The sequence below is a fragment of the Astatotilapia calliptera genome, chromosome 6 (genome assembly GCF_964374335.1).
Source record: "Astatotilapia calliptera chromosome 6, fAstCal68.1, whole genome shotgun sequence".
In the NCBI taxonomy this organism is placed as follows: Eukaryota; Metazoa; Chordata; class Actinopteri; order Cichliformes; family Cichlidae; genus Astatotilapia; species Astatotilapia calliptera.
In genome coordinates, this window is record NC_137427.1 from 38,466,593 (window position 1) to 38,486,961 (window position 20,369).

At 39.9% G+C, this 20,369-nt stretch overlaps 1 protein-coding gene across 1 annotated transcript in view; it reads left to right on the forward strand.

The window, feature by feature from the left end:
- The window catches only part of LOC113024683 (metal transporter CNNM1-like), a 24,568-nt gene continuing 4,199 nt past the window's right edge, over positions 1-20,369 (forward strand). The window contains exons 1-9 of the mRNA XM_026171951.2: positions 1-1,573; positions 10,284-10,427; positions 10,526-10,666; positions 10,817-10,986; positions 11,096-11,186; positions 14,182-14,327; positions 16,089-16,371; positions 18,615-18,707; positions 19,112-19,216. Of these exons, the coding sequence (XP_026027736.1) occupies positions 145-1,573; positions 10,284-10,427; positions 10,526-10,666; positions 10,817-10,986; positions 11,096-11,186; positions 14,182-14,327; positions 16,089-16,371; positions 18,615-18,707; positions 19,112-19,216 (2,602 nt within the window). The 5' untranslated portion in view covers positions 1-144. The remainder of the gene's footprint in view (positions 1,574-10,283; positions 10,428-10,525; positions 10,667-10,816; positions 10,987-11,095; positions 11,187-14,181; positions 14,328-16,088; positions 16,372-18,614; positions 18,708-19,111; positions 19,217-20,369) is intronic.

Consider the following 20,369-nt stretch of genomic DNA (forward strand, 5'->3'; position numbering starts at 1 on the left):
TGTATGTGTGTGTGTGCTGGCGAACATCATTGTCAGCACCGCAGTCAGCGGAGCGCTGGTGGTCCCTCCTTCTTCCACATGGACCGGAACCGCGCGGCACGTGACCCGGAGACCGTGGACTGAGAGAGCTTCTCACACCGCATCATGGCTGCATCCAATGCGGCCGCGCGATACCGAGCCGTCTCCCTGCTCTGCTACGGGGCTCCGCTCTCCCTGAGCCGGCTGCTTCTGCTCCTCTGCGCCTGCTCGCTGCTGCCAGCCCCGGCGCTCGGGTTGCTCGGCTTTCGACCAGAGGAGACCGGGACGGAGCTGTCCGTGGAGGACGGGGTGCTGAAAGCCACCGAGGGGACTCGCTTCATACTTCGGGTCTACTATTCCACCTCCTCGCAGAAGCTCAATCGTGCTCGTGCCAACAATGCCGCGCCCTGGATCGCCTTCATCGAAGAGCCAACTCCCGGTAGAGAGGGGCAAGTTCACCCGAAGCGAAACATGTGCATGGACAAGAACGCCAGCACCTCCGACATCGAGGTTTTGGGCTCTTTCAAGTCTGCTTCCAGTCAGAACTCGGTGCTGGTGGAGCTGCTGGCCAAAGACCTGCGGAGAGGGGAGAAGATTAAATATTATTCCATGTGCGCCTTTGACGGATCCAAATGGGAACACTACCGGACTAAAGATTTTTGGGTGGCCGTGAAGGAGCGCTCAGCAGTGCCGGAGCTCTGGCTGCAAGTGCTGGTCTCCGTCCTCCTGCTCGGGCTGTCAGCTCTGTTCAGCGGGCTGAACTTGAGCCTGCTGGCGCTCGATCCAGTGGAGCTACAGGTCCTCCAGAACAGCGGCACCGACACCGAACAGAACTACGCGCGGAAAATCGAGTCTGTGCGTCGGCATGGTAACTATGTCCTGTGCACTCTACTGCTGGGGAACGCGATCATCAACGCCTCGCTCGCCGTGTGGATGTGCCAGATCCTGGGCATGACCTGGCTCTCCACGGTCATTTGCGCCTTCGGGATCTTCTTCATCGGGGAGATTCTTCCACACTCGGTCGCATCGCGCCACGGCCTGGCCATCGCATCCAAAACCATCTGGGTGACACGGCTGCTCATGGTTCTCTCCTTCCCCATCTCATACCCCATCAGCAAGCTGCTGGACCTCATCTTAAACCAGGAGATCTCCAACTTCTACACCAGAGAGAAACTCTTGGAAATGTTGCGAGTCACCGACCCGTACCACGACTTGGTAAAAGAAGAGCTCAACATCATACAGGGAGCACTAGAACTGCGCACCAAAACTGTTGAGGACGTCCTGACTCCGCTGACCGACTGCTACATGCTGGCCTCGGACGCGGTGCTTGACTTCAACACCATGTCCGAGATCATGCAGAGCGGATACACGAGGATTCCGGTATTTGAGAACGAGAGATCCAATATCGTGGACATTCTGTTTGTGAAGGACCTGGCGTTTGTGGACCCGGACGACTGCACCCCCCTGAAGACCATCACCCAGTTCTACAAACACCCGTTGCACTGCGTCTTTAACGACACTAAACTGGACGCCATGCTGGAGGAGTTCAAGAAAGGTGAGAAGGGTGTTAGAAGGGAGTGGGTGTGGCATGTTAGCAGGTTGCTGGTGCTTCAAGTTTATAACTTAAGCTGTAACAGACTCTGTAAGTAACCTGGGTGAGAAAAGCAGGTGAGAGGTGGCAAAAACAAACAAACAAACAAACAAACAAACAAACAAACAAACAACAAAAAAAAACCCAACAACCCCGAAACATTCCTGTTGTGTACTTGAACTTGATTTATCTTTGCACTCATGAGTCCTGTTTTTAACAAGAAAGTTTTTTCTGCAGTTCATCATACTTGTGATGCTTTGCAGATGTTTTCCGGCGCTTTGAAGTGCTACAGTTGAGAAAGGGAGCAGGAAGGACTCAATGTCTCACTTGTGGCATTCACACAGGGAAATCAAACCCTCTAATAAACTAGTATTTAATGTATGAACTTGAGACGGCAACTTGTGTACTGACACATAATTTGTTTTCTGCCACCTTTAAATTCGAGAATGATATGGGCCCTGGAAGTTGCAGCTGAGACAGCTGACCTATCTTTTAGCAGCAGTGCTTAAACCTCTTTCATCTCCAGATGGAATGCAAATATGCACTGTTGCAATCTGAAGCTGAAAAGGAGCTGTTCTTTTCCCCCTTTTTGTGTTTTTGCAGTGTGCACAGCTTCCCCTGCAGATTCGAAGCAGTCTTCCACCCTGCATGCAGGCAGCAGGCTGTTCCATCTTACTCTAGTTTTAAATGGGTGGGGTTCGAATTGGCCAATCACAGACCTTGCTGCTTATCACCGCCTTCCTGCATTCTCAGGGACCCTGCAAAGTCAGCACTTTTTTCTGCTGTGTTTGTGGTGAGGAGAGGAAGATAAATAGAGGACACCTTGGCCCAGGCAGACTCTGTTTGCGGGAGACGTTTGTATTTCTGTCTGTTTTGGCACAAAACAGCGAAAAGCTTTCACTGCCAAATGTCACAGAGGGGTTTCTATTTATTCTGAACATCTTTTTAAGCGTGTTGTAGTGAAATGCTTTTGGAAACATTTTATAAACTTGGTAATGGTAGAATTTTCCAGAAATGTAAGCTGTTTGACTCTTTAGCTTTAAGCACAAAAAGTTTGTCTTGTCTTACACATCCTGTAACAGACAAGGAAGACCTGTGTGTGGATTTAAAATGAGCTGCATATATTTGGATTATGTAGTAGCTTGTACTGTATGAAGCCAGATGCCATCAGAGCTGCAGGATGAACACAAATATAGTTCTTGTGTCGCTCTGCAACAAAGGGATCTGGATGAGATAATCTACACAGTCAGAGGATTATAAACAAGGTCTGTCCTTGGTGTGTGTGTGTGTGTGTGTGTGTCTCCCTGTGCCTCCTTGTCTCTGTGTAGGCACTGCAGCAGAAAAACTCAGGCCCTTTTATTCATTTCAGTGAGACTCCTGCAGTAGCTGGTGCTCACAAAGAGAGCTGCAGGAAACACACAGCTGCAGGGTGATCTATGGCACCGTGTAAAAGTCTTAAGGCACCCTTCATTTCTTTAAAACTTTCTAGGAAATGGGAACAAATAATAGTAATAAAAGCAATAGTCAATGATCACCTTTATTCTTTAACACAGCCTGAACTCTCTTAGGCAGATGTTCTTCTCATTTCTTTAAGTAGTCTTCAGGGTCTGCCTTTTGCTCTGTCCTCTGTTAAAATGATCCCAAACTGCTTCAATAATATTGAGGTTTTACTATCCAGGCATGCTTATACTGCATTGGCGGTGTGTTTGGGATCATTTTTGTGCTGAAATACGAAGCTGTTGGGATTCAGACACTTTCCAGATGGTATTTCACAGCGGGTAAAAATCATCATGTGCTTTGTCTTTATTCATAATTCCATCAGTTGTGAATTGCAAACACCATTGGCTGAAAAGCAACTGCAAAACATGTTTTACCGATGGCTGTAGACACGCATTGTTGCACCTCTCTCCTGTCTTCCTTCTTGCATATTGATGATGGTTCACATTTGGATTCATCACTCCAGAAGACCAGATTTCTGCTCATTTTCAGTTCTCGTGTGATTTGTTAGATCTCTCCTGTTAAATCTTTCCAAAAAAAATTCTTATAGACATGACTCTCATATACTGTTCATCAACTGTCGATAGATTTCTAGGCCTTCTTCTTCTTTTGTAGGTTTCCTCGGATTCTTTAAGGACACACTGCACAATATGTGAGGAGATGAGATATGACGTGTTTGGCTAATAACTCTTTGGGAATCAACTTGTTGATTTAAATATACTATTTTATGCCTGTTAAACTGTGCTATTTTTGGCATTTTTATTGATCCCATTAAAACATGAAAATGATGTGTTTTTGTGGCAGGTTGGTAGTAACAAAGTGTCTAAAGGTACAACTCAAAACTGGTTCTTTATTAATTGATTTGTTCTGTATAGACACCACCCTGGTTCATCCTTGGAAAAAACAAAAACATCCCTCTGAAAACGGTTAGGTACAAAGACTGAACTGGAAATGAGTGGAAAAAATCCCAAATAAAAACTTTAAAAGATCTTTTAGAAAGCCTGAAGAATTATCGCTTTAAAAATGACAAGAAAGTCTGACTGCTTGGAAGCAAAATACTAAGAAATAAGCAGTGCCTCAAGTCTTTTTGCACAGTACTGTATAATGCATCAGTGGTTGCTCGACATATGCCTGCTGGCTTTGTGGGCTGATTTGAGCCAGAGCTCTTTCAATCATCAAGAAAAAGGAACATAAAACTAAAGAAATGAAATTCTAAGGAATAACTACAAATAAAGGGCTGATTATCTTTTATGCAAACACAGTTTTGCACTTTAGCCTTAAAGCATGATCATACCATATTTATTTGCATAGCATTTAGATGATTAAACAGAGCAGTCTGCAGGCCACAGGCATATTTGTTCAGCAATAAGCACAAAGCAATAAGGACAGTGTTGAAATCTGGTGTAGAAAACCTTTTGTACAATTTTCTTGCTTATGTGCCGCCTTGTCGTCATGCAGATGGTATCATATGTAGAGCAGGATTTCATAAGAGCCAGATTTATGTTGGCTTTTTTGAGTATTATGTATTCTTTTAAAAAAGAAGTAAAAGGCACAGTTTTAGTAGTTTTAGTACCAAAATATACTTAAAGTATCTAATATGCTTGCAGTGACCATTTTCAGAGGTATATACATTATATCATTGGGTAATTCTAATGTTTTAGCAGGAGATGCCATCCCTCGTAAAGCTCTAGATACACACTCACGGTTACTTTTGTGTTTTCAGTTGTGAGGAGTAGTAGAAGTACTGAAGTTACCAAAGATGAATATGAGCGGAGCTAGAGCCTGGTCGCAAAAGATGTTGACATTAAACCTCAGCTCTGGCTGAAAGGTCAGTTTACATCCAACCTTTTCTTTCGAGTGCATTTAAAACATTGTAATTATTGCTAAAATTACACTTCAGACCTAAATTCTGGCTATAACAGGGAAAATAGTTAACCAGTGTTTAATGAGAGAGAGCGCATTAGCTGCAGTGCAGAACTGCAGCACATTAGCTGCAGTGCAGAACAGGAGGGCTGGTTAGCAGAGGTGATAATTGATTGAAAGTAAGTAAAACATTGATGTGACTGCATCTGAAGGCAGGTCAGAGCTGCAGCAGAGAGTCTGCTGGTCTGGTGAGACTGCACAGGGATTCTTTGGCCGGAATGCTAAGCAGTGTGTCTGGCACAAATGAAAGCAGCCAAGTAACACATTTCCTGTTGTGTACAACGGCAGCACCAGTACAGGGGACCTTTAGTTTGCCAGGCATAGGGTTCTTTAAACAGGTGGGAAGCTGAATAAGAGCCCTGCACAGAAAGCTTGATCAAAGTGGGTTTAACAGAGAACTGAAACTAGGAAAGGGGTTTTGTCAGTGAAAGTCAGATTTCATTACTACCACCAAAAACACTACAGTATGAGTTTTCACTGATGGACATGCAGTGAAAAAAAAGAAGAAGTGAATGTTAGTTTAGGTCAGCTTTATCTAATGACAGGCATCAAGTTATGCTGTCCTTCTAGTGTAAATTCTTCATCCCTTTACACTATTTTTTCTTTTTCTGAATCCTCTCCCTTCTCTCAGTTCCCCTCAGTATGCAGTCTCCAAGGAGGGAGAGTATAAAATATTCAGTGTGCTGTATTTCTAGTTTGTCTCTCCGCCATCTGTTCTTTCTCATGTCCACTTCTTACATTTCAGTCCATAATCTGTTTAAGAGACATTTTAGAATGACGCATTTTCAAATAGGAACTATTTTCTTTATATGATTTCTTAGTTTTGCATATTTGTCATACTTGCCTGTTTTCAGATCATCAAACAAATTGTAATATTTTAGTAAATACAAAATGTCATTTTTAAATTATCATTTCATATATCAAGGGAAGAAGTTATTCAAAGCTACCTGGCCCTATGTGAAAAGTAATTGCCAACTGTATCTGGAAAGGGTTACAGAGAAGTTTCTAAAGCTGTGGGACTACAGTGAACTATGCATAAATGGAGAAAATCTGGAACAGTGGCTGGCCTACCAACACTACTCTAAGAGCACATCGAGAACTCAGAGAACTCAAAAGAACACTCGCCTCAGTTAAGATCAGTGCTTACGATTAAATAGGTGAGAACGTGAGTGAACAAAAATGGCATCCGTGGGAGAGAAAACCACTGTCGACCAAAAGAAAACAGAGGCTCATCTTAGATTGGCTAAAAAAACATCTTGACGCCCTCTAAGTCTTTTGGGAGAATATTTTATGGACTGACGAGACAAAAGCAGAACTTGGTGAAAGGCTTACATCCTGTTACATCGATTATAAAACTAGTTCAGTGCTTCATAAAAAGAACTTCATACCAAAGGTCAAGCATGGCGGTGGTAGGTAGCCTGGGACTTTGTTGCTGGATGACTTGCTGTAATTGATGGAATCATGAATTCTGCTGTCCTAATGGAAAATGTCCGGACATCAGTTAGTGAGTTGAAGCTCAAGAGGTCTTGAGTTATGTGGCAGGACGATCATGTGAAACACAATAGCAAGGTCCAGCTATATAATTCTTTCCTTTCTCTGCTTTTTGCTATGTTTTTTTTAAAGTAAGCTATATTTAAAAACAGCATAATAAAACTGGACATTTCTTTGGTGATTTGAAAGATTTGATGGTGACAAAGATCCAAAAACAGCTACAAAATCAGGAAGAGGATAAATATTTATTCACAGCGCTGTAATGCTCCAACCATAAACTGTGCAGAGAGACGAGCACATCTTTCTGTGAAGAGAGGCTCATGTTATTGATATGGCTGAACTGTAACATTAGCTAGCAGCACAGGGTTTCTGTTTTGTTTTTTCGGATTGAAAATGTAGTTAAACAGAAAGAAAATAGTGCCTACATAAATCTGTTCAGCCACATTTGTGGATTTAAAAAAAATAACAGAGTAATGGTTTCAGGAAAGAGCCTTAGATGTTTAATAAATGCATATTTTTGGCAATTTGATCCTCTCAAGGGGAGTGCCTTTTTGTTAGGCAGACATCTCTACAGCCAATATCTCCAAACGGGGGAAATCTAACATAAATAACACTAGGAGCCAGATGTAAAACTTGTAATTTTGACCTTATGTTGAACTTCCCCATAAGTGGCTTGGGAAGAAAGGCAAGTTACATGAGGACATTTCACCTGTCATCCATGAGGCTTCTTCAGATCTGAAGAATTGAACCTTATGAATGCTATGCATCGTTTCTTGTGTCTTGGTTTTGCTGTAGTCAGTCCCTCTTTACAGGAATGAAACCTGTAGGATGAGCTCAGTTCAGACATGTCAGCTGCCATAAGAAGACATAATTTAAAACAGCTGGTGCAAGGAGACATTGTTTCCAGGAGTTGAAGGTTTAAAGGAATCCTAAACTTTTGATAAGATTAGTTTGTCTAAAAAAAGTTGCAAGGCTATAGACAATAAATAAATAAATAAATAATAAATAAATTAGTAAAGTATGTTTAAAAAATGTTTTGTTTAAAATGTACTTAATTATCACATACACTTCTACCACTACTATTACAACTAAAACCCAACAACTAATAATAATAATAACAATAACAATAATAATAGGAGGAAGAAAAGGAAAGACAAAAGAAGAACACAATAATCGCAGGTCAACTGTGTTTCTGTTCTATTGTCAATAAATTATTGTTTTATCTTTTATGATGCTTTATATGGTATAAAGATGCTTTATATGTCTATATTTTGACTTATGTAGACCAGTTAAAGCTACTTTAGTTTGCCCTGAGACCTTACGGAGGAAGCTAACCCAACGCCATCTCCCCAAGTGAAATGAAGGCAGCCATTTTCTTTCGTTCTTTTTTTTATTCACCAGGATGGCAGTTGAGCTTTGTTTTGAGGCTGGCCTGAAATAACACTTTGCTCGTTTTTAATGATATGATTGATGCCTTTACAATATAGCTGTTAAAAGTCAAGAATAAAAATGTTAAATTCCAAAACACTTGCTTTGAATAAATGAAAGATGTAATTGTGCAAGGAAAGACACTGAGACATAGTTGCCGTCTTTAAAAAACAGAATACTGTGAGAGAACGCACTGCACATGAGCCTCTCTCAGTCCACTTTGGATGTACGCCTGACCTATTTATCTACAAGAAACACTGCCAGAATCCAGAATCGTGTGCATTTGTGTTAGTCTGTGTTTGTGCATCAGTGTGTGCGAGGTAGTATTTGGCAGGCAAAGAGTGTAAGAACAGAGAGCGAGGAAGTTCATTTGAAGCCAGGCTGCTGAGAATAGGAGGGGCTACAAACAAGGGCTCACTCTTTACTCGGTGAACTCGCTCTTCCATTATGTTTCCTACACATCTCAAACAAAATAAGATCAAAAGACAATCCTGTCAGCCTGACTAAGCACTTCATCATTTTGTTTTGTTTTTCTCCTTTGTAAAATATGCTCCCAAACAAGATTTTCATCCAGCAGTGCATGGATTATTAATTATGCCATTTATCTTTGGGAACGCCACAAGATGCTACCTCCAAAAGCGCACACTCATCAACCTGGAAGTAAACACAGCAGGAGCATGCAGACTTTCATATGATGGATTGTGTTTTTGCATCCAGAGCACCCTTTGTATTAAATCCCATCTGCTGTTACACCCACTCCATTCAGCTCCCGCTGGCGCTCCACTTACTGAACATCAGACAGCACAGCTCCACTCAGTCATTATGCCTCATACTGTGCAGTGGAAAGGGAAGGAGCATTACTTAAATCTAATCCAGAGGCTAAATATGAAATCTAATCATCTTATTTGACACACCAACACTTTACAGGATAACTGTATTCCAAGTCTCACATCTCAAGAATCAAAAGGTCTACTGTTAGTAAGTCAAGTTAAACAAATTCAATCATCATTTTATAAAATTGTTTCCAGCAATCGATTGCCTCAATTTTAAGGGTCTGTACTAGGGTAGCTTTGCATGACTTATACTTCAAAATAATCCTTGTTTATCTTATACTGAGTCTTTGTGCAGCCCATAATTCCCTTAAGAGGTGGGTTTTTAGGAGCTTCCCCTCTCCTTCTGACTTTACTTTGTTCTGATTGCCTGTTCCTCGTAAACATTACAGAGTTAATTGGCAGGTGGGCGAGGCTTCTGTGCTTAGAGCCAGAGAAGTGTGAATGAGATGACCATATTACGAAGTTGTGTTTGTTTGTTTGTGACATCATCGTATCGTAATTTTTTAAAAAGACTGACGTCAGCATGTTGCAATAAAAAGAAAATGTAATAAAAACAAAGCAAAGTTGTAAGTTGTTGCCCTTGAGGGGGAAGTGCTCTTTAATGTTCTGTTGGTTCTCTGTTTGTTCATTATTGTGTATTCTTGTTTGTCACATTTGACTTCACTGACTTCTAGTTCTGTGTTTCCCTTTTTTTCTAGTTATTTTCATGAACTTTCTGCCTTAGGTTTATTTTGTTATATTCTATTGTTATTTTCTTTCCCTTGTGCCCTGCTGTGTAAAGTTTATATGTTTGAGTCTGTTGTCAACTGATTGTGTATTTCCTCTTTTACTTTGGTAGTCTTTTGTCACCGGTGCTTTACATTGAGTTCTACTTCCCTTGTCTTGTTGTTCATGATTTGTTTCTGCTGTGTTTCCCACCTGCTTTTTCAAGCCTCAGTACCTTTGGTATTTATTGTCTCAGTCTCCCCTTGCCTTTGTCGAGTTGTCCCACATTGCTGTGTGTACCCCAGTGTAGTAATTCCTCATAACTCTTGGATTTTATTTTTTGTTTTTAGACTGTGCTTTTTTTGACTGCTCCAGCATTAAATGCATATGTTAAATTCCACCTGTGTTCTGCATGTGGGTCCACTAACAATCATCACACTCCACACAGTTTACTGTGACAACCAGTCATGGATCTTACTGGAGAACATCCATATAAAAAATGAAACACTGGGGATAGAAGCTACTATCACTTTGATACTCATCTTCATACAAGGTTGTTAAATAATAGTTCAGTCAAAGGTAATGACTTTGCACGCTGCTGTTGAAATTTCTTTTCCATTAGTGATATTTGTGAAGCTGTGTAAAAGTTAAACAGGACCATATTGCATATTGTTTTAAATATTAAAAAAGGTTATATTTACAGCTGGGTAATCTGAATGGATTTCCTTGTATTTATACATACTGCAAATGGCTTTGAGTGAAAAGTGACACTGATTCGAGACTCACTGTGCATGCAGGGAAGTCCCACCTCGCCATCGTGCAGCGTGTTAACAACGAGGGTGAGGGTGACCCTTTCTACGAGGTGATGGGCATCGTGACCCTGGAGGATGTCATTGAGGAAATCATCAAGTCAGAGATCTTGGATGAGACAGATCTCTACAGTATGTGTGCAAACACACGTGCATAAGCTCAAATGTACGTACGTGGTCAAAATACATGGAAATGTAAGAGTTAATCAGGCTGTTTTTATGTGTCTAAGCTGATAATCGCACAAAGCGTCGTGTTTCTCATCATGAGCGAAAGCAGCAGGACTTCTCCATCTTCAAACTGTCAGAAAATGAGATGAAAGTGAAGATTTCCCCCCAGCTTCTCCTGGCAACACATCGTTTCCTCTCCACAGGTAGCAGCCAATCAAATCGCCTCTCTGTCTGTCAGAGCGCTTACATTTCTGCATAATATGCAACAAGAACATCAGTGTTTTAGCAACTGTAACAAGAATATTTGCAGCGTTTGTCTTCACCCAATCCTGTATCTTTTTGCTTTTTTTCAGAAGTGGAGCCCTTCAAACCAACACACATCTCAGAGAAGATCTTATTGAGGCTCATCAAACACCCCAGTGTGGTTCAAGAACTCAAGTTTGATGAGAAGAACAAACGAGCCTCTCAGCATTTCCTGTTCCAGCGCAACAAACCAGTGGACTATTTCATCCTAGTGCTACAGGTACCTGTAAGAATTTGACCTTCCGCCATGGCAGTAATTAGCTATGGCTATGATATCCTGTGTGCCAGTCAGTCAGATCACGTTATATTTCTCCAATATTATTTTGCAGGGTCGAGTTGAAGTAGAGTTTGGTAAGGAGGCACTGAAGTTCGAGAATGGAGCGTTCTCTTATTTCGGGGTCCCGGCCATCATGCCAGCAGGTACAAAAGACTTTCCCAAACATCATTGAACTTACAAATATATTAGACCACCACCGAATGTAAGGTTTATACCACAGCAGTCTTAGATTAACATTATTGTTAATTTGCAACATCGTTTTTTTATGTTTCTATAATGGTTAATACGCTAGTATGCCCACGCTCTTTAATGCTAAAACATAGTTATTGTCTATTAAACTTACTATTTTAGAAAAAGCAGAAATAAAATAGTAAAGCACTTTTTTATTATCATGCCAAATTGGACTTACTTACCCTCATAATAACATAAAATCGTGGGTATAAAATATGAATTCAGTCAAATCAATTTAATCATTTTTCATTTTTAAGTTTCTAAAACATTTGTCTTGTTTGGTTTGTTTTTTGTATCACAGGTGATTTAATAAACTTGTTAAGCACTGTGTGTGGCCTGATTATTAACCTTTAGTATCTGCTGTCAAAATGATAGAAGCAAAAATCAACACAAATTCACAGAAAAACTAAAAATGAGTTTATAAACCAACGAGCATGAAGCCAGAACTCCACATACTCTGAAACAGCTTCACCATTTATAAATATAAATACTGCAAATTCATCATGACACACCAAAAAAGAGTATACAGAAGATGTAAAACCTCCACCCTAGACTGTAACGCACTTTCTATCAGATATAAACAAATGAGTTGCCAGATATCAAACCTTTCCTTGATCAGTGAGAGGATTTTAAAATCAAAGCAAATTTGAAAGATTTAGTTCTAGTTGAAACTCTAAAAATCTCGGCATGTTTTTAAGTAGTTTGCTGATGAATGTTTTTTTAAAGCAACAAGAAGACTGATAATAAGAAAATTTGTATTTTATTGTATTTGTCTGCTTTGAAGAGTATAGTGATAATTCACAGTTTATTCATTAAAGATTATGATAGAATGCTTTCAGTTGTGCAGTTATATATGCTTGTTAGGCACATAAAGTTAAAGGCACAGATTTTTGTTTCATTGTAATTGAATAAAAACATACACCGTGTTCCAAATTATTATGCAAATTGTGTCATAAAGATTAAATAAGTTGTTTTTCAATTAAACCCATGGATGGAATTGTGTCTCAGGGCTCTTTGGATGACTGAAATCAGTCTCGGACACCTGTGATCATTAGTTTGCCAGGTGAGCCCAATTAAAGGAAAAACTACTAAAGAAGGATGTTCCACATTATTAAGCAGACCATCATTTTCAAGCAATATAGGAAGGAAAAATGATCTCTCTGCTGCTGAAACGTGTGCAATAGTTGAATGCCTTGGACACGTAATGAAAACCTTTGATATTTCACGAAAACTTAAGTGTGATCACCATAATTTTAAGAGATGTATGGCTGACTCACAGCACACACAGGTTCGTGCAGATAAAGGCACAATGATGAAGGTTTCTGCCAGACAAATACATGAGATTAAGTGAGCAGCTGCTAAAAGGCCAAAGCAAAGCAGCAAACGGTGCTGGTGCCTCTGGAGCCCTGCGAACATCAAGGTGTAGGATCCTCCAGAGACTCGCAGTTGTGCATAAACTTTCTATTCGGCCACCCCTAACCAATTCTGACAAGCAGAAATGCCTGCAGTGGGCCCAGAACTACAAGAAGACTAATTTTCAAATAGTCATGTTCCCTGATGAGTGCATTGCAACCCTGGATGGTCCAGATGGATGCAGTGGTGGATGGTTGGTGGACAGCCACCATGTCTCAACAAGGCTGCAACGTCAGCAAGAAGGTGGTGGAGTCATGTTTTGAGCCGGAATCACGGGGAGAGAGCTGGTTGGCCTCTTTAGAGTCCTTGAAGGTGTGAAAATGATCCCTGCAAAGTATGTGGAGTTTCTGACTGACCACTTCCTTCCATGGTAAAAAGAGAAGAACTGTGCCTTCTGCAACAAAACCATTTTCATGCAAGACAATGAACCATCTCCTGCAAGGAATACCTCGGCATCATTGGCTGCTATCGGCATAAAAGGAGAGAAACTCATGGTGTGACCTCCACCCTCCCCTGACCTCAATCCTATTGAGAACCTTTGAAGCATCCTCAAGCAAAAAAAAATATGAGGGTGGAAGGCAGTTCAGATCCAAACAGCAGCTCTGCGAGGCTATTTTGACATCCTGCAAAGACAAAGTAGAAACTTTCTGAAAATTCACAAGTTCCATGGATGCAAGAATTGTAAAACTGCTATCAAATAAGGGCTCCAATGTTAATATGTAACTTGACCTGATGTTTTTGATTGAAATAGCTTTTGATTTCAGTAAAATTGATCTACTAATGCTGCAAATTCAACAAATGACCATTTTCACTTCTCTACAACCTATAAAATGTTTTGAAACTCTGTGTGCGTAATAATTTGGAACAGTGCATTTTAACTTTTTTATTTTTGAAAAACATACTGTTTTTATTGGCAGTTTTGTTGAGTAACATTTGAATTATACTCTAATGGTTGATGACTCGAAAATTATGCTGACTGTCACTTGACCAACTATTTAGAAAAATTAGAGAAAGATATAATTTGCATAATAATTTGGAACGCGATGTATTTAAATATTAGGTTAAATGTAAAATGTGAGATCTGCCATTTGCATGTGTCCCTTAGTGACTCCACCATGAAGCAAACACTGTGTAGTGAATGAACACTAGTTCCCTAAACATGCATAATATACTGCTTGAGTGAAATTGTGCAAACACATAGTGTATTTGTGAAAATGCTCTGAAACTCTTCAAAAATCTTCAGTTGTAGCATTTAAATGCTCTGAGTGGCAGCATTTAAATATTTAAATATTATTGTAAGATTTGTGTGGTAAGGAGTCTAACAGTATTAAATATTAGATATAACAGGGCGTAATGTGAACACTTCTGAGTCTTTTAACTGCCATGCAGCTGCAGCGACATCCCTGAGATCTTTCGTGATTTGACTGACACTCCTCTACCATTTTTCTGTCCTTGTTAAAAGATACATGTTTGATATCATATCCTCCTTTGCAGTCCACAGATCGCCCTCTCGTAGCAGCGGTTTGGACCGCTCTGAGTCGATGCTCTATGGGGGAAGTATGAGCCAGCTGAATGGAGGGGGGAATGTCTACCTGCCAGACTACTCTGTAAGGCAGCTCACTCACCTTCAGCTCATCAAGGTAAAACCTGAAACTCACATGGTGTCTGAAAGCGTTCTTTTCATTTGGAAAGACGACATGCTTTACAATGCACATGTACTCTGACTTGAATGGAGAGGGAGACGGTATAACCATGACTGAAAAAAGTTTATTACATTTATTAACTTTTTGCTGAGACTAAATATGAGACTACATGTTGGAATTTTCTTACTTCATTTAATTTGGGGATTTTGTTGAAGGACCATTATCGGCACCAAACCAGAGACTGAACTTCATAACGGGATTATTTTATAAAATTACAGAATTACTGAAATGTCTGAATGCTTATTGTAGATCTACCATAATACATAAGTAAATAAAAACTGTGCTGCCAGCATCTGTGTTCCATCTCATTCATAATATAACATTAGATTAATACATTCTGGTATGATGGGCTCTTACATCACATTGGTCAAGGAACAAATATTTAGTTTTCTGGTTTGTTCTTAGGCTTATGTGACTGCTCTGAGTTTGCTGAAGAACTGTATTAATGAAGAGCATGTTTGGAGGAAGTCTGACATTCCCAAAATCTTTTGCTCATAGCTCCTTGGAAGAAATATTTCCCTGACTGAAATTCGGACTGAAAAACCTCTGGTCACTTAGGCGTCAGCTATCAGAACAAAATGAAATCAGATAAAAGACAGACGGGGGAAAGTGTAACACAAGATTGCCCACAATCTTGTGTTATTATTGTAGGGTCTACCTTACAATATAAAGCGCCTTGAGGCGTCTGTTTTTGTGATTTGGCGCTTTATAAATAAAATTGAATTGAATTGAAAAAAAACCCAAAATTAAATCCACCCCCACAGTATACAACAAATGTTACTGGGATAGACTCAGATATATTAAAATCCCTGTTATGGTAAACTACAAACTCAGTTCTGATCAATATGAAGAAACTAAGTTTCAGGAAAAATATTAGGATCAGTCCTTCAGAGGACCATGCACAGTCACAGTGTAACTAATGACGGGAGAATTCTCTTCATTTCCATCTTTTTGTTCTTTACATATCTCAATCATCACAATCATCCAGTCGCCTTCAACCTTGGCAGTACAGTGCTATTACAGTGTACACACACACTCACAGCCATATTTGTTTGGATATCAAATATCAGATGCAGAACATTCACTGACATTATTGTATAACCAAATCACTTACTCCTAAATTTAACATCACCACTGAGTGCTAAAGCGAGCTTGTCCTTAAAGCTTCAGTTTTTTTAAACAGTAACTTAATGATTGCCTTTCCTGGCAGTGGTTAGAGGGCATCGGTGTCTGAGTGGACGAGGTACTAGTGATGAAATTCAGTTTTCTCAGACGACTTCTCGCAGTGTTGAAAGAAAGCTATACTGTGACAATGGTGCAACACAAAAGGCCTGAGGATCATTAACGATGACACAAATGATCTTGAGACAATGAATATTTAATGAGATCTCTCAAACTAAGCAGCACACGTTACCGTCCTCATTAACATTGTCCTTGATTTCATCTCACTTGTAGCAAAAGACAAAAAGAAAGTTGACCATGACAAGTAAAGACAAGTCTGATATGATGGGCGTTACATCACACTGAATAAGGAAAAAACATTTAGTCAAAAATGGACAAAAATAAGAGATTTTTACACTATTAATTATTAGATATAACAGGGTGTAATAAAATCGAATTACACAAAAACTTTTAGAAAAGAATAGGTTCACGTTCAACTCTTAATAATACCCATAATCCTCTGCTTCTATGTATCAGATCACCCGGAGTCACTACCAGAATGCAGTAACAGCTACCCGGATGGACAGCTCCCCTCAGACCCCTGATGCTGACACCCGTCTGACAGAAAGCAACTCCCCGACCCCCGGGCCTCCAGCACCAGAGCCCACCACCACCACACTGATGCCCCCAGACCACACTACTGCCACCCTTATGCCCCCACCCAGGGAGCCAAGTCGGCCCAGTTCAGCCCGAACCCGGGGACAGCAGTCCAGTGTGCCGCACAGCACCTCCCTGCTGAATGAGAAGAACCGCATTGTCCGTAAGTATCCTCGACTCCAGAGACATGGAGTCATACCGTGACAACAGGGATGACTTGAAGCAGGTTTCATGTCACAGTGATGTCAGTAAGAGATTATTTGAGCCATCAGAGGTAGAAAGCCATGCCACTCCTGCAAATGAGTTTTTTCCTAAATCGATAAGGGTGTAATATTCAGTATGACTGGAATTGAATACCCTGAGCTCCCTAAAACAGCATGTTTAAAAACGAGTGAGTGAGAGATAAAACCACAGAGTGAAATGATAGAGACAATATTAATGACATGAGCTGTGTGGGTTTCTTCGTTTTTTCTACTTGAGAAAAAGTTTAAGTGTAGGGTCGGCCCTGAGAGCTGTGTAAGTATTAATTTCCTTAAGTAATTAATTTCTGGTTTTTGGATTAAAATTAAACATTAGATGGCAAATCAAAGTTTAAAGGATTTCTGGTTAGATGAGGTAAAACATTAAGGTAAACATGTACTGACAACATTTACTATTCCATTTCTAATTTTTAATGTCATTATTATTCAAGTAAACGCTTCTTTTGACTTATTATTTAATGTATGTTGACATGTCGCGACAAATGCTTTTGACACAGAAGACTGCAGCTCGACCAAAATGAACTTTCTGCCTTTGAAATGGTCAGTTTGAAGGCTGGGACCAGATCTGCAGTCACTCACAGTCAGTTGCCATCTTCAAAGTGATTTTAGTGCATCGAGACAGCAATAAAACAACAATAGGACGTCATCAGTCTGCTATCAGTTTGAGATTGAATGGGTTGACAGTTACATGTAAGCTAGTATAGTGATAGTATAACTGAGATAAATTGGTGAAAAGTACCGATGTGCTACATTCTTCAATCACAGAAATTCATATTAAACGACTTGAACATTAAACTAACTACCGTACTTACGTTCAGAGGCTACCCACCTGGTAGGTCAGCAACAGAAATTCTGTTGCTGCAAGACAACAATTTAACTGCAAAATGACACAGGTGCTCTGCAGTGGTTTACAGGAATATAACCACATCACAACCAACTGAGTTGAGTGTCCTACTGCAAACAGATGCCTTGGTGCATGCTGACTTAGACAGATTGAAGCCTGTTGGAAATCTGTCTGCATTTATAAATTAGCCTACCTTTGCCAAATTGCCTGAGGCCGATTGCTGTCAGTGCAGCTCAGACCACAGCAGTTTGTGGCGTTGCACGCTGAACTTCTGGGCACTGAAGTTGTGACTGCATCTACTTTAAATTTGCTCCAAATGTGAAAACATTCAATGCAAACATCAGCCACTGATTTTTTTCCTCTAGTGTGACTGAGCCATTAAGAAGTCATGTTAAAACCAATATTAGGATAGTTAACATAAGCTTTTTTTAGAATTGGTAATATATAGTGCTTTTCTACTTTACCTGAGCACTCAAAGCACTTTATACATCTTGGCTCGTTCACCCATTCATACACGTGCTTTTTCTCTGCCTTTTCTACATAAGTGCTTTCACATACACTCATAGTCCGATGGATGCATCAGAGACATGGTGTTAGTATCTTGCCCAAGGAGTAGATGGTACCTACCTGTAGTGATAGAGCCGCCAATGGACTCTAGTCAATGGAGTCCATTGGAGGGTCAGGACATTGTTCCACATGTAGGACAAAGTTAACCCACTGCAGACCTGCTGTCATTGCTGGAAATATTCAGTTTGGCTGAAGTATTTCCCTGGAAACTACTTCAAATACTTCAAAAAGCTTTAGGATCAGTGAATCCTAAAGTCTGTAGGATTCACTCACTTGCTAACTGGTGACCTTTATCAACTCTACTAGCATATAGCAAACAGGAAATTGGAGAGACTTTGTACCAGGAAACTGAAAGGTTAGAGCCATTGTCACCTACTATCTAATCTAGAGTTTCAGTGAGTGGTTGCTATTTTATTTTCATTCATAATTATTATACTAAACAATTATGTTGTATAGTTTATTGTTCAACATTTGGTATATTAAATTATCTACTCTGTAAAGTTATCCAGTTTTTTTAAAAATGCGATTTCCTCAGAGTCTAACATGGGATTCAAACATTTCAAAACCCAAAACCAAGAAAAACATGCTATTTCTGCTAAAAACAGTTTTATTCACTAATCAGTAAAAGATTTCACATCTTTTAAATGTCCAGTAAATCCAGTAAAAAAATCCAGTAAAACAAACTACATCATGTGTTTTTTGATGTACATGTTTCTGTGGATGTGTCTGCTGCAGGTAGCAAGTCTGATGGCCAGAAGAGTCCGAGTGATTCGGTGTTTCTGAGGATGGATGAGATCCCCTACATCAGAGAGGACAGATGTGAGCCTGGTTAGTCTAACGGTTTATGTTAAAAAATAAACGCTTCCACACAAAATATAGACACGGGTACAGAGAGGAAGTCACGTCCATGTCTTTAACGGTGACAGCAGACATGAAACCTATACAACACTAAAATATTCCAAAAGAACACACTCGTCACACTACACATCATCACGGAAAATCTTTTTCTGCATTAATGCATGTAAGGCAGGTTTACCACCAGCTTGAATCCTTGAAAAAAGCTTGAAATCTCCAAACACAAACATAATATAACAGATAGTTTTAGCACATGGCTCTCAAACTTAGCACAGAGTCACACAGGACTTTAGTCTGTCCTCTAGCAGAGACCAAAGCTATTTATCACTGACAGGTCATAATCTCTCTCTCTCTTTCTCTCTGTCTCTCCCTCTCAGACATGGCCTCTGTTCCCATAGAAACGGACACATCCCCTTTCATCAGCAGCCTGTCGCTGAGTGGTTCAGAGGACACACTGGGCAAGAAACTGCTGCTCAAACTAAGTCAGTCACACACAAGCCACCTATTCACCAACCCTTTCTATTCATTTCACTCACTTCCTACTTGGATTTGATTCACATGCAAACTCAAACACACACACACACACACACACACACACACACACGCGCGCGCTCACACACACACACACACACACACACACACACACTTAAACATACATTAGTGTTTTGGACTTGCCTGCTCTGTATTCTTGTGCTGTTTCTGGACGATGATTCCAGCGCTTTGTGTCAGATCGATGTGTAGGAGGCTGCTGCTGCTGCTGCTGAATTTGAAAAACAAATCTTCATGAAAGTAAAACTATACACAAACAACGACATATGACATTTGAGTTTTGTTGATTTGGGTATTTCTATGCAAATCGTTTACTTCTCTTCATTTCAAACTGAAATGAAAACCTCAAAGAAATAAAGCTTTGTGCACGCAGGATTAAAAGCGTTGCAGAAATTAGAGACAATAGAAAGTCAAAGATAATCAACAACTTTAGGTGAATATTTAAAGTGAATACAGGTGAAAAATCACTGTTAATGAGAAGTGAATCAGTCCTGAGATAAACCTTTCTCAACTTCAAGGCAACCGATTGAGGCGATTTCCAATGAGATCACAGGATACGGGTAATTGACATGACACAGGGCAGTAAATACATTAGATTGTTACCTAAGTAACTGGAGCCTGGAACTCACCATTCAAAGCAATACACCATGAGCAGATTGCTGCCTGTGTGGATACAGCTTAACAAATGCTTACAGAAGCCTGTAAAGGACGTTTAAAGTGAAACTGAGTGAAACTGAAAGATTGATTGATTGAGTAAAATAGAACTAAATGTAATGCTCCACATATGTATGCTTAATATGAGTGAAAACTACAATCTCCATCTGGTGTATAAAACAAATTTGACTGATTTTTATTCCAGTTTGCAAAGAATTGATGCTTTTGGTTTCCACTGATTGTTTAGATCAAAGTGTTTCCTTCTTTTTGTTGAGAAAATTACTTTTTGGTTCATAGAAACCTGTTACTTTATGATACTTCATCCTCAAGCGCAATGATGTGTTTTTATCTTTTTACGAGAAACTAAAAACAATTTTAAAAACCCAAAAGAAAAGAAAAGAATTTTATTTTAAACAACAACAACAAAAGCCT